The 13,271-nt window shown below is 41.7% G+C and overlaps 1 protein-coding gene across 1 annotated transcript; it reads right to left on the bottom strand.

Annotated features, from left to right (window-relative positions):
• Positions 1 to 741: 741 nt before the first annotated feature.
• Positions 742 to 11,066, bottom strand: KHDRBS1 (KH domain containing, RNA binding, signal transduction associated 1). The gene is made up of 8 exons (XM_010297533.1): positions 10,943 to 11,066; positions 10,246 to 10,362; positions 9,058 to 9,204; positions 6,958 to 7,094; positions 5,846 to 6,065; positions 4,816 to 4,883; positions 4,434 to 4,492; positions 742 to 2,029 (listed from the first exon to the last, which is right to left on the bottom strand). Exons 1-8 carry the CDS (start codon positions 10,988 to 10,990, stop codon positions 1,932 to 1,934), a joined length of 894 nt encoding a protein of 297 aa, XP_010295835.1. The 5' UTR covers positions 10,991 to 11,066; the 3' UTR covers positions 742 to 1,931.
• Positions 11,067 to 13,271: the final 2,205 nt, after the last annotated feature.

Raw genomic sequence — 13,271 nt, 5'->3', positions numbered from 1 at the left:
GCTCTATTTTTCACCCCCGAGCAGTTTAATTCTCTCCCCCTAGAATGCCAGATTCATTTTGCAGATTGGAAACACAAACCATTTTTCATGTCTCTAAGCAGCAGTTTAATTTAAACTATTATATTATATATATATATATACACATACACACCCTGTCAGAAGGATATGAGGAGCAACTGCAGCACCCTTCTCAAACAGATTTTTAAGTGGCTTTCCAAGTAAAGGCTACCTTAAAATAGGAAGGGCATCATCTTAGCCAAGGGGGTTAGGGGTGTTTACATAAAGCAGAAAAAGCAAGCTTCCTCCTCCCAGTGGTAGCTAAGCCTTGGATTTTTCAGCATTCATTTTGTCATGCTACGTTTCAATCAGCCATTTCAGACTCAGTCTAGAGTCTGCAGTCTGGAATACTCTGTGAGGCCACCTGAAATCTGAATCATTAATTCAGCAAAGAACCATAAAGTCTTTCCAGCAGAACAGACATCAGATTTCTGCCATAGCACAGGATCAAACTTTCAACAACTTCCAGGGGGTGAAAAACAATTTTTCTTACTTTTTTTTTTAAATTAAGCTCGTTCAATGAGCTTGATAAACTTTTTGTGAGAATTACAAAAAACACCATTTTTAGAATGTCTCCATGTTTTAAAAAGACAATTAGCTTTAGCATTAATTTAAATTTATTTGAAAAAAAATAGCTATTTTATTGCTCAACAAAAAAATGACAATTCATCACATTTACTTTGATTAAAAAAGGACTAAACTTTATTGACAAACTGCGGCAGACATTTTGACAAGTTTTAGCTACCTATTTAGGCAGACTTACACATGTAGCATTTAATCTTCAAGAACAGACTGGGAGGACAGTGTACAAATCCAATTAGGACTTTATCCTATGTACAAAGTGAAATTTTTCCTCATTTTTTCAGCTGCAGTGTCCCTTTTTATGCAAAGGTAGTGTTGAGATACACTTGAACAAGTCAATGGGATTGCTAATATTGACAATCTTGTCAAGTTTTAAACTTGCACTGTATTATCTGCCCCAAGCACTATAAAAATGAGAAGACTGTAATTTTACAGAGTTCAGACCTACTCACGTAATACTCTGTTTTCTAATATCAAACACTGGGCAATTAGAGCCATGCTTTAATTTGTTTTTCCCTTAAAAGTTCTCCATATAGAACCAAACTAAGAACCCCTTTACACTGGAAAATCTGCTTCCCAAGCATCTCTCAACACCGCATGTTCGGGGCTAGATTTCAAAACCCACATGAGAAAAGTCAATTTTACAAACCTAATTTTTTTTTCCTTTTAAGTCAATTACCTTTAAAAATGCTATTTAATTTGTTTGAGGATCCTTTGTATTAAAATTTAAACTTAAGATTCACCAGCAATCTGCTTTTAAGGAAAGTTTGACAATCTGAGGTTACTTTTAAACGGTGGCAGCTACTACCGTTACATTATGATTTTAATTCTTAAAAACAGCCCTGAATTTTGAAATGTAGCCTACTTTGGGATTCTGCAACTACAACTTTTATGGGTTCCTTAAAACCAAACTTAAAAGGTTAACAAAACCTTAATTTCATAACTGCTAAGCAAAGCATGTCACTTTTGAAACTAACATTTTTAACTCAACTTTTTTTTTATTAAAAAAGGTACAGTTGTGTTTATCTAAACAACAAAGAAAGAAAAGCCATCTACACACTTAAAAAAAAAAAATTAAAGTCGGTCCTCTAAATCTATTTAACTCATTTTAAAATACTACGTACAGAAGCCAGAATGCAGGGTGAGGATGGAGTGGGAGAAAAAGGGCCACGAAGAAAAACAGTTAGACAATTACTTGTCTGGTGTGGGTAAAGCAACGGGAATCCCGGGAGATACAAGAATCAGTAACAACTGTTTGCTCATAACTGATATTTTTCCCTCATGTTTGTTTTTTAATAACGTCCGTATGGGTGCTCTCTGTAGGCCCCCTTCACTGGCCTGGCCGGCGGGGCCTTCAGGGAGGGCCTGGTTCCGTTCCAGTCATCTTGCCCTGCGGAAAAGAGAGGGATACGTCAAGGATGGCGGAGTGCTGCAAGCCAAGGGGCACGGAAGGAGCGGCCGTGCCGGCCGGCAGGGCTCCCCTCCGGAGTCAATGCGGAGGCACGGGGCATCTTCACAGCGGCTTCACCCCAAAACCGGTCTGCAAAATGCCCCGCGGTCCGCCAAAACCTCTTGTTTGCAGCACATCTTCCAACATTACGGGAAAAAGACACTTGCCTGGGGATCCTCGGGAAGCCTGCAGCTCCGACAGCCCGGCTAAGCACCGACTTGGACAAACATGGTGCCTTTTAGGAGTAATTAATTTCAGTAGAGCCAAAGCCAATTCACGGGGCAGCTCTGGCAGCCAGCCGCAGCGAAGGTTGCAGCAGTCATGGCCCCTCGGGCGGGCAGCCAGCAGCATCTATAGCCCTGGGGCTCTGGCTGGTGGGGGCTGCTACAGGTAGAGCTTTTCTCCTTCCTAGACACCGTGCAAGGCAGCTCCTGGATAATTGTGCCAAAATAATTAAGTCCCGACACTGCTCTAGGACGGCAGCACGTCTGACTGAACATCCAGACACCAGCCTGTTTCTGACTGCGACTTGCTGTTCCTTCTCCTCCATGAATACAGGAAAATTTACAGCCGCAGCTTGCGCAGCATCTGCTCACCTCTTCAGAGCAGACATCACTTGCTAGTGCTGTACCAGCATTAACTGCTGATGGGACAAAGCACTCGACAGGACAGCCCAAACCCTTCTGCTATGTACAACCACCACCGAAGCAAATGAAGTTCGCATTCCTATTGTCCCCGAGCTAGCTCAAGCCCCAAATATCCAAGCTCAGCTTTCGTTATGGCTTGTGCTTGCAACATTCATACTTGCATGCCTGCCATTCTCTCCAGGGTCACCAGTTTATGACAGCAAGTGTCCGAAGCCTGGAAGACAGCCGAGCCTGTTCCTACCGCCATGGAGCACGTTCCCATTTTCTCAGAACTGTCTCCAGCCTGGCTCAACAATTTACTTCTCTAATTCTGTTTTCATGAAAGCAGAGACCAAAGGAAATTACTGTGGATAAACAGATTAGCTGTGGCAACTTCATGCCAAGTATAGAATGAGCATTTTGGCCTTCATGTCCCAGACAGCACCACCGCTCTCCTACCAAGTAGGAGGCACAAAAGCCTCTTTGTGCTGCGTGACTAACACAGGCAACAAACCAAGCCATTGAAGGCAGGAAAGATAGCCAAAGTTACTGGCAGCAGCTGTCTATTCAAATGCATCTTAGACTGGAAAAGCATCCCTAGTTAGGCACCTGCATTTGAACTTCTCACAACTTAAGCCCAGAGCAGGGAACAGCCCGAGGCCAGCACGGGAGACAGTGACAGTATTATTAACTCTGCTTCCCTAATACCAGCACAGGGGATTCCCAGTTCCTGAGGATCCCAGGAAGGCCCTCCAGCTGGTCATGACCATCACTACCTGCATCCATTCACAGCTTCAGGCAACTGTTGCTCTGCTAAAGACAGTGTTTTCCATACAGCGTATTTCCATGCCATTAAGCAGCTCGCTGTGCAGCTTTCGTAACTCTTTATAGTTCAGCTTGTTTACAGAGAGAGGAAAATGAATCTTACTCATTGCCACATGCAGATGCCATTCATAAGCTCGGATATCTGAGCTAGCATTAAAAAAACAACCGCAGTCACGCAATCCTTTATTGCCAGCACCTCAGATAAGGCCTATTGTTTGCAACAGTTGGGGATTTACACAGACATGGTTAAATTGGTCTCCCAGCCCCCCCAGTCTAGCCCACGTTGACAAGCCTTACATAATTCAAATTAGCTAAACTTCACAGACTACTTGCAAGTCATACTGACCAAAACTGTTCCACCTAGTCAAAGAGAGGCCTCGATACGACATTTAAATCCTTTTTTCAAGCAAATGTGTAGTGCAGAGTCAGTATCAGCTAGTGGTTTTTTAAGGATAAGGAAGCAGATGGAACTATGCACTCATCCAGCTCAACGAAATATAACCAGTGAAAACCAGACTGCAGCAAAAGTAGTGCTGTGGGTGGAAATCCAGAGCTCTTAAAATATTCTAAAGCTACAAGGAAATTAAAAGATATTTCCATAGGTAAAAAATGGAATTTTAAAAGCATCACCTTTGAGACAATCAAGCTAGATAAGAATCTAAAAACCGCAGAATGCCTTTGGTTGTTCAGACCTGGATAATCCATAGGGTATAAATAGTCTACCATGAAAACTACTTGAAGTTCTCCTCAGTAGGTTTTTGCTCAGAGTAGGAGCAGCACTGGAAAACCACTGGTCAACCACAAGCAATTCCCAACTATGTGCAAGCGCTGCAGGCAATTCCCAACTATGTGCAGCCCCTTCCCTGTCAAGAGAACAGTATTCCCAGACATACCATAAGCTTCATAGGTTTCCTGTGCCTCCCCGTGTCCATAATCATAGTATTCTGTGTCCCTGGAAGAGTAATTATGTTGGTTACATACAGTGCTGAAATCGTATTCCTGAAATGACACAACTTGCACAAACACTGGAAAAGCAAAGATGCCCAATATTGCTCGTGGCTGTGGTGTGTCTGATCACTGCTTTTACAGAATTGTCAAGGACACTGGGACACTCCCAAAAGTTATCTCCCAGGCACTCCTGGATTCCAGCAGAATAGGGCACTTTCCCTATAGCTCAAACTCAGAAATTAGTGTTTCTATTCCCTTAAAAGCAAAAAAAAAAAAAAAGATCATGCATAATTTTGTCAGGAACAGATAGGAGACATGCAAACTTACCCTTGGCCCTGGCTGTAGTAGCCTTCATACCCTTCATAGCTCTGGTCTGCATATGCATCATCATAGCCCTGAAATGGATGATGACATAACTAGTGTTAATGGAAGGACCAAAGGTTAATGCCTGACCAAGAGGAATGGTAAAACTGCATTCAGGCTACAGCAGCTTTCAGAGGAGCCTGTGAATCTTCACCTGCCACTGGAAGGGGGCTCAATCATAAGACACAGGTAGCTAAGATCTGCTTGGGTCCCGTGGCTTGGGAGGAACGAAGCACACTTAGCTTTACAAGGCATTTGAAAGTCATTTACATGTCCAAGGTGTACTTTGTCTGCAGTAGAAATCCATGTGCCAGGAGGCCTGTAACTCTGTTATCCAAACCACAGATTTACAGGTAGGCAAAAAACAACCTATTCACTTATGATTGGCTTCAGTGGAAAAAATGAGTTTTACCAAGAGGAGAAACAGATTTTTAGAAGTATCAATACTTGTGATGGTTCCCCAAAATGCTGTTGTGCATCAAAACCAGCTGTCTTGTTTTTCCTTTAGAATACCAAGAGCACAGATGCTAAGATAACCTTGGCAGGAGGCTGGTGATCAGTTATATGACTTGAAACATCACCACATTAATTCACATACTTACTTTAAGGATTTTAGGGGCAGTAAGAAACCTTTGCTGTTTCTTGCTCAAAGAGCTCTCTTGCAGAAAGAGAACGTGATGTGAACTACATCCATCTTTGTGATGCAGTTTTTCTACCATGCTCTGAGAGTTATGACAAACTTCAGTCTTGGGGGCACATTTCAGTTTTATAAAAGTGACCCCTTGCCCTGTATTTAGGACACTAGTTCTCAAAGGAGGGGAACTGCTAAAGAGGCAGAGCAGGTCACCTAGCACCATACTAGTGACTAGTGGCCACTTATCCTGTGCAACCTCACTGTTGTTAGCTCTTATTTCAGTAACATTGAACATCTAATACACGATCAGCTAGCCAGAATTAAAAAAATCCAAACACACAAAGATATGCAGTTTCTTACATATTCCTCATAGGTTTCTGGTGCAGGAGGAGGAGGAAGCGGTATTCTCTGAATGCCGGCTGCACGTGCTCTGGGTGCAGGAGCACCCCGTACTGCTGGGGGAGGAGGTACTCCGCGGGCTACAGCAGCTCCCCGGGCAATGGCACCCCGCACCGGGGCTCCTCGCACGAGGGCCCCCCGAGGAGGAGGAGGAGGAGGGGGAGGACCAACACCACGTCCTCTGGAAAGGAGATAAAAAGGATTGTGAACAGCTACTGCCGTACTGCTCGTGTGCTGAATACCGAGGGCAGCGCATACGCTTCTTACACCTACTTTAAAATGCAATAGCCTGATAAATACATACAGTCACCATTAACTAAGCCATGAATTCTTTACCAAGAATGAAAGCACAAGAATTGTTAACGTTGTATTGCAGAATTTGCAAAAACCTCTTCTGAGATGAGAACTCTACTGCATTAGATGTTGTAGAGATGAAGAAATAAATGTGATACAGAACTTTGGCCAAGCAATTTCTCAGAGTTCATTTTAAACAACCCTCTATCACTAACCTGTAATGACTGCCAGACCTCCAGGACTGTAAAGATCAATGATGAGATGAGCATGGACACTTCTGAGCTAAACACTGAAAAGCAAAGACTTTCCCCCCATGAAATAGGTAGTGAAGCAAGAACTATAGTAGCAGAGTTTTATCACCAATTTATCCCAACGCCTTGACAGCAATGACAGAAAAATGCCATCCTATAACTTTCAAAGGCAGGTCAGTTTAAATTGAATATGTGTATCCTGCTGAAAGCTACAGAAGCAAACACGACACATCTATCTACACAGGATTTTGTAGGCCAGTTTTTGAAAGGTTACTTTATGGAGCTACTGATTTCAGACATCAGAAATAATACAGAAGACATCCGCCGCACTAGATGACATCTCAAAACATACAAAACATTTGATGCTTGCTTGCTAAAAGCATCGCAGCACAAGGCTAGAAAGCCTTGGCCAAAAGCCAAGGTCAAGGCCAACAGCTGATGTGCAAGAACAAGTAGCTTAACCTCATCTGGCAAGACAAGTCTGAGCAAGATGCAGCATTTCCAGGTCTGTGCTTTTGGGAAAGATACCTTGGAACAGGTGGAGGTGGTGGTGGAGCTGCTCCCCTTCCCCGCACAGGGACTCCTCGGCCACGAGTTGGCTCTGGTACACCATTCAGATAGGAGAGCTCCAAGAATTGCTCCTGACAGATATCATCCATCATATCCTAAAGAGGGAAAAGAGTCAACTCCAAAGAACAGCTAACTAGCCCGTCTGTGCTCCAGGATATCACAGGCTACCATGCTGGAATAAAAATAACCTGACAGTCCTAAATCAAAATCTGCCAGTTAGTTTTACTGGGACTTGCTCAGCAGGCAGCAGTGCACAACTGCCAACTTCCTCCAAACCAGCCAAGAAGGGCACACCACCGGCACGTCCAGGAGCTGCAGTGAGCACTACAGCTGGTCCCTAGGAAGACCACTTCTCTTCATAAGGGTTCTGGAGGTATCTGATGCCCAGCATCCCAGGGATGTCAGCAAGATTTATTTGCAAATGTTGGAGGAGTTCAGAGATGAAGTCAGGCAAGACATATCTCACCTCAAGCACCTTAGAGCTCCCATTTAAAGGCAAGTGGCTGGCAGTGAGCCCTCATAATCTAAAATACTGCTGTGCTCCCAACACATTGAATGAACAGGATAGGATGCAGCATGATGAAGAGTGAACACCCATTTGCAAATGCAAACCGTCTTTTCAAACTGTTAGGAACACCGTATGTGTCTGGCTCCATGCATTTTTATCACCTCAGGGGATCTAGCTTCAGGAATTAGTACTGGTGACCCCACAGAAGTCATACCCCACCCCTCCCCTCAACACACAGGCAGGCTGGGCCTCGCACTGAGGATCTTCATGATGCCATGGGAACATGACAAAGCAAGGAGTCTCCTACCAGATGTGTCTTCATCTTCCATAGTGACTCCTCTGTCAATTTTCACAAGTTTAACACATCGTTTGAAGGCAGCGATAGATAAGACACTTTAAATAGCAAGGCTGCACGCTTGCTTTAGCAAGCTGAGGTTTTGTACATCCCAGGGGCTCCTTGAAGATGACCTCCTTCCTTCAAAGGCACTTCACACAGCAATCTCTCTTCCTCTCTGTGTCAGACTCACAGAAATCACACAGTACCCATACGTTTTTCCACACTCCTCTACTACACACCGCTCTTGGGTTCCGTTCGCCCCTGGTATTTCAGGCAGAACATCTGAACTCCCAGTCTCTGCTGTGGAACATGGTGCCAAGGTATATTCAGCTCTCTACCTGCCAGGTCTCCAAATTACAGGCTAAGCTAGCCAGAAGCAGGAAGCACTGTGTGCTTCTTTCCCATTTTGTTTTTTTTCCTACTTTAGTAAGCAACACTATCATTTTAATAACATGCAAAAGACTCCTTTAAATTCTGCAGTTCTTGGAGTCAATACTCTAGCTGTCACAAAACTGACCTGAGGTTGACCATAAAGGTCTTGTAAGGTTCACCAGTAAAAGACATCCACAAAGAGGTAAGTGTCATTTGTACAAATGCCTGATTAGCACAGAGATTCCTTCACATCATACACATTTAAGGCAACAGAAATACTCATTTAACAGATGTCTCAGAATCTAGTTGCAACACTGAATACTACTATTGAGCTGCCTGGGCAGTCACCCTCCTCATCTTCACACCATGCCTTTAGAGCAGACATCTCCATACTTAAGAGTTTCTGATCTGACCAATGAAGTTTTCTAGCCAGATTTCTATGCTACAGTTCCAAGTCAGAGGAACCCATTCAAGAAGTCTCTTCCACACCAGGCACGGCTAAACTTATTCTCCTGCTAAAACTGACACACGGAGGTGGACAAATGACCCACCCACCCATGTCCACAGCTAGTACTGGAAGAGAAATACCTACTCCAAGTGTTCTATAGAATTGCCCTGTAAGTGTATGTCTTTCTAATTATGGTTAGGGGAATAATACATGCTTTCATATAGACTAATGGGGTCATCTTAAGCTGCCACACACACACTTAATACTCCAGACTTCCTCAGCTACACCAATTACTGTAGCACAAGCCTTACACTGCAGATCTTACCCATCCTTATAGCCAGATTCACAACCCATCTACCTCCTTCACAAAGGAAAGAACATCAGTATACATACTGGAACAAGGAACTTCTTGACTTCTTCCATGGCATGAGCCATCAGAGCATATGCTTCACAAGGGGGTCCAAAAACTTCAATGAAGACATGCAAATCCATATTTAGATGAGCATATTTAGGATCTCCTCCTTTACGCAGTTCTTCCTCCTGAAACAAAGCAGATTAGTTTTAACTAAATAAGATGCAGGAAAGCTACTTTTCTTGTATCTGTTTTTCTACGCCTTCACAGGAAATGCCTGTAAAATCATTTTGGCCATGCCTGGATAAAGACCATAATATACACAGGACTATACAGTTTTATAAAAAGCCGCATGCAATCTACACACTCCATCTTTTTATTGCTGTCTTTTCAGGTGACTGGTATTTTTGTTTAATGCATTAATGCCAGCCATTTTTTTTTCCAGAAGATTAAGCATATGTAAGCAATGTTCTTTTCTGCACCACCTTTCTGCCTGAGGTGCTCTTTAGCATCTAGTGAAGTCTAATGCCTCAAACAAACTTCCTCATTAACTCTGCTCTTATGATACCTGTGTTATTCAAATGGCTTTAAGAAGCTACAAATAAGCTCAAAGTGTAAGAGTAGTGCTGCTAAAGTAAAAAGCTGAATTAAGTTACAGCTCTGCTGACTGTTAACTCAGTTTTGGGAGTAAGCAGGAAGAAAAAAAAAATTCTTTCCATTTTTTCTGCTCAAAAAAACTTCCTGGCACTTTGTGATTCACTAAAGATTACCAGGAACATACTGCTCCAACATCTTCAGTGAACCATGAGAATTTAAGGATTTCAGAGGGAACAGTTGGAAAAAGGATTTTTTTTCCTTTTTTTTTTTTCCCCCCTCTCCTGGAGGGGAAACATATTCCTTTGGCAAATGACTTTCCACAGAGTAACCGGAATTAATTCTTACTTTATAAACTTTGTACTTCACCTTTCATATAAACTACCTCTGCATCCGAGGGTACGGGATATGAAAAGATGACTGGTCTCTAAGTCATGCACATAAAGAAAACATGCATCACACTTCTGACCCAATCTAGATTGCTCCTAACATGTACAGAACAATTTGGGAAGGGTGATGTCCTACTGCCTTTGCTTTTAGTTTTTAAGGGTTTAATCTTTTATAAAATGCTTTGAGAACCACTACTCACAGAAATATGAAAGGCATTAATATGTTTTCAAGGGTCATGCCCTCACCTTTGCTTTATCTCGCATTGAACCCTTCCCAAGCACAGATATCTTAGCACCAGTTTCTTCCTGAAGTCTCTTGATGGTGTTGCCTTGAGGTCCCAAAATCTTCCCAACAAAGTTGAACTGTAAAGGAAGAAAAAAAAAGAAAAAAAAAAAACCCAAACCTCCAGAGCTCAGTAGCCTTAAGAAAAGCTTTTCTGAATCTTATGCTGGCTGACAAAAAATTTAGCCACTCCATTTTCTCTTCACCAAAAAATACAGACCAAAAAATGCACAGGAAAATTTTAGTTCCAGAACATTCTTTTCATGAAAAACATGCTCCACCAGAAAATCAAGCTAAATTAACTCACATAAAGCATTCAATTTTAACATCTACTCTCCAATAGTTTTACAGGCAGCAAATCTTAAGCGTTAAATGAGTTCTCAACTATAAAACACAAAGCTCTACATATGTAAAGTGTCTATTCTAGTAATAAAAGATCACAACTATGCATCACCATTTAGCTTTATTCCAAGACATTCTAGAAATGTAATATATTAGAAATAAGATCTTGCAAGCTTGCATAGGAAAAATTCCATAGCGATAGTGGAACACTGGCATAACTCCTAAGACTTTGACAGCTACTATCTCAAAAAGTCAGCCATAAAATCCACAGAAAATAAGCAAATCACAGAGATTCAGTAAGCTATTTCTGGCCCTCACCTTGGGGTACTGTTTGACAGGTATCAGAACTCGTTCTTTCAGTTTCATATTCTTGTGGGAAAATAAATCCAGGTAGTTCTCTTCCTCATCCTTCTTTGTTGTTTCACCCTTCTGAATTTTTTCAATTTCTAAACAAGATAAAAATAGGGCTGCTTATATTCCTCAAACAAGCATCATTTTTAGAGTTGGAATTAAGACAGGACATAACCACCCTCATTCTCTGTGAATATATGAACACTTACAATTGCATTAATGGAATCTGGATAGACAGGCCACCTCTTTAGTGCTAGCCCAGCTTGCCTCTTCCTCCCTTCACATCTAGGGATTCCAGAAGGCCAAAAATGGGATAATGACAAAAAAATAAGAAAGAACAGCAGAGAATGCCCTACAAATAACTTCAACAGATAAGAGCAGGAAACTGCAAGTACAGTTTTGCTTATCACTTCTGCTGTGCCTTCCTCTATCAGTCCCCAACCTCATGCCTCCACCGCAAATGCAGTACCCACACGCAGACTCCTAAACCTACAAAGAAACCAGCCCCAACTACACTAACCGTATATGCTTGCTATTGCAGCAGCCATCAGCAAATCAGACAAGTTTTTAATCACTCCAGCTGATGCACTATTTTAAATCTGTAATTTAATTACCGGTGCCAACACATACTGACACTATGGATTTCAGTTAAGTTGAAAACACTCCTAATAAACAGAAGCCTTGAATGAGTGACCCACTAGAGTGTAGTATGGCTTATGAAATTCTTATAAGCTTCATTGCATTAAATGAATGCACCTTTATCACACAAGCAATTCATAACTTGGTTTTTAAGTTGTAAGCCTCAGGCATAGAGCCATAAAAGTGACTGTCGGAAGTCCTTAACTTGATTCAGGCAATGCAACTACAAATTTTTGTACCTCAAAATAAGATTCTGATTTTTAATTGTGTATCGTGAATTATAGTCTTGGAAAAACACTGAAATGGCCTGACTGAACTGAAGGCATGCTGCAGCCTGAGGGGGATCTGGAACAAAGTCCAAATAACCTTCTGGAAGTAGGTCATTAAGGTAGGACAATTAGGAACTAGCACACAAACACCTTCTCAAGTCTGGCTAGGAATTAAACTTTCACTGAGAGATGGCAGGAGACCGTCACTTTATAAAAGACGACCCAAACAGAGAAGACTGAAGATCATCTTCAAGGCAGGCACTTCTAGCATAGGTTCTTACAGTCATTAATGCACTTTCCCTTGTACAAGGAAAACACCCAACATTTTTCAAAAGAATGTAGCCCATAGCTGACTGGCTTTTCTTTTCCAGAGATGTCCAGTCATGTACAGTTTTTATTAAACGGCCAACAATTAGACAACAAGTTCCCCCAAATTTGGAACCAATCCATTATTAACAATCCCAAACTATTAATGAACCATTATGCACTCTTTGGTCCAAGAACAAAAAAAAAAATTGGTCACACCATGCAGAGCCATCACAAATTATCATTTACAGGGGAGAAGCATGATCCTTCCTTAGAAGTTAAATTGTGCCATTTCATCAGCAAACCCAAGAACTATAAATATATCTTCTGAGTCAAAAGTGCTCTAAATACAACTTCTCACATCTCAGGGGAAAGAGAGACACTTTCAGAAGACTATACACACATAACTGGATTAAAGCTGCAGGACAAAACTGAAACTGAAGACTGCTTAGTCATTACCAGAATTTAAAGCTGCAATACCTTGTGTTTCCTGTGATTTCTGTCCGTGTCAGAAACTATATGCTTTAGACTAAATGTTCATGTTTACAGTTTTGGAAGATTGGCATATCTGGTACTTGACATATTGTTCACCTCGCAATATTCTCGTATCATTCAAACAGAAATAGGAACAATGGGTTATCATCATCCTTCTGACTGGGCAGGCAACCACAGCCTCATGGGCCGAGAGGCATGACTGGGATCCTTCAGATGGTGCAGACCACAAGGAAGTCAGGGAATTAGATGTGCAACCGAAAAAACCACCCAAACCAAAATCTTAAGAAAACATGATCAAATGATCAATAGTTTAACTTTTCAGTTATGGACACAGTAATATAAACTGGGTTTTAGTTTAGAGATCTAAATACAGAACTTGGAGATTGTCTTGCATAATTATGAAAAAAAGCCTAAATTTTGTATTTTTACTTGCAACAGCACCTTGGCTCCCTTACAAAAGTGTTACCATGACTCCTTAGTTTAAAAAAAATTACCGGATCTAATCGCTTTGAAAAAGATAGCTTGATTTTTGCTTTAGAAATAAATGATTTTCTGATGACACTATGCAAAAGTAAAAAACCCAGAAG

This window comes from Phaethon lepturus, unplaced genomic scaffold, assembly GCF_000687285.1.
Source record: "Phaethon lepturus isolate BGI_N335 unplaced genomic scaffold, ASM68728v1 scaffold53941, whole genome shotgun sequence".
Classification (NCBI taxonomy): Eukaryota; Metazoa; Chordata; class Aves; order Phaethontiformes; family Phaethontidae; genus Phaethon; species Phaethon lepturus.
This window is presented reverse-complemented; position numbering and strand designations above follow the sequence as displayed.

What these genes read in the sequence shown, in the direction of transcription:
- KHDRBS1 (XM_010297533.1), bottom strand. Translation starts at nt 10,990, where the DNA reads ATGAAACTGAAAGAACGAGTTCTGATACCTGTCAAACAGTACCCCAAG. An exon ending in CTGTCAAACAGTACCCCAAG is followed by an intron (nt 10,363 to 10,942) that starts GTGAGGGCCAGA and finishes CTTCCTTTACAG; the next exon opens with TTCAACTTTGTTGGGAAGAT. An exon ending in CAATGCGAGATAAAGCAAAG is followed by an intron (nt 9,205 to 10,245) that starts GTGAGGGCATGA and finishes GCTTTGTTTCAG; the next exon opens with GAGGAAGAACTGCGTAAAGG.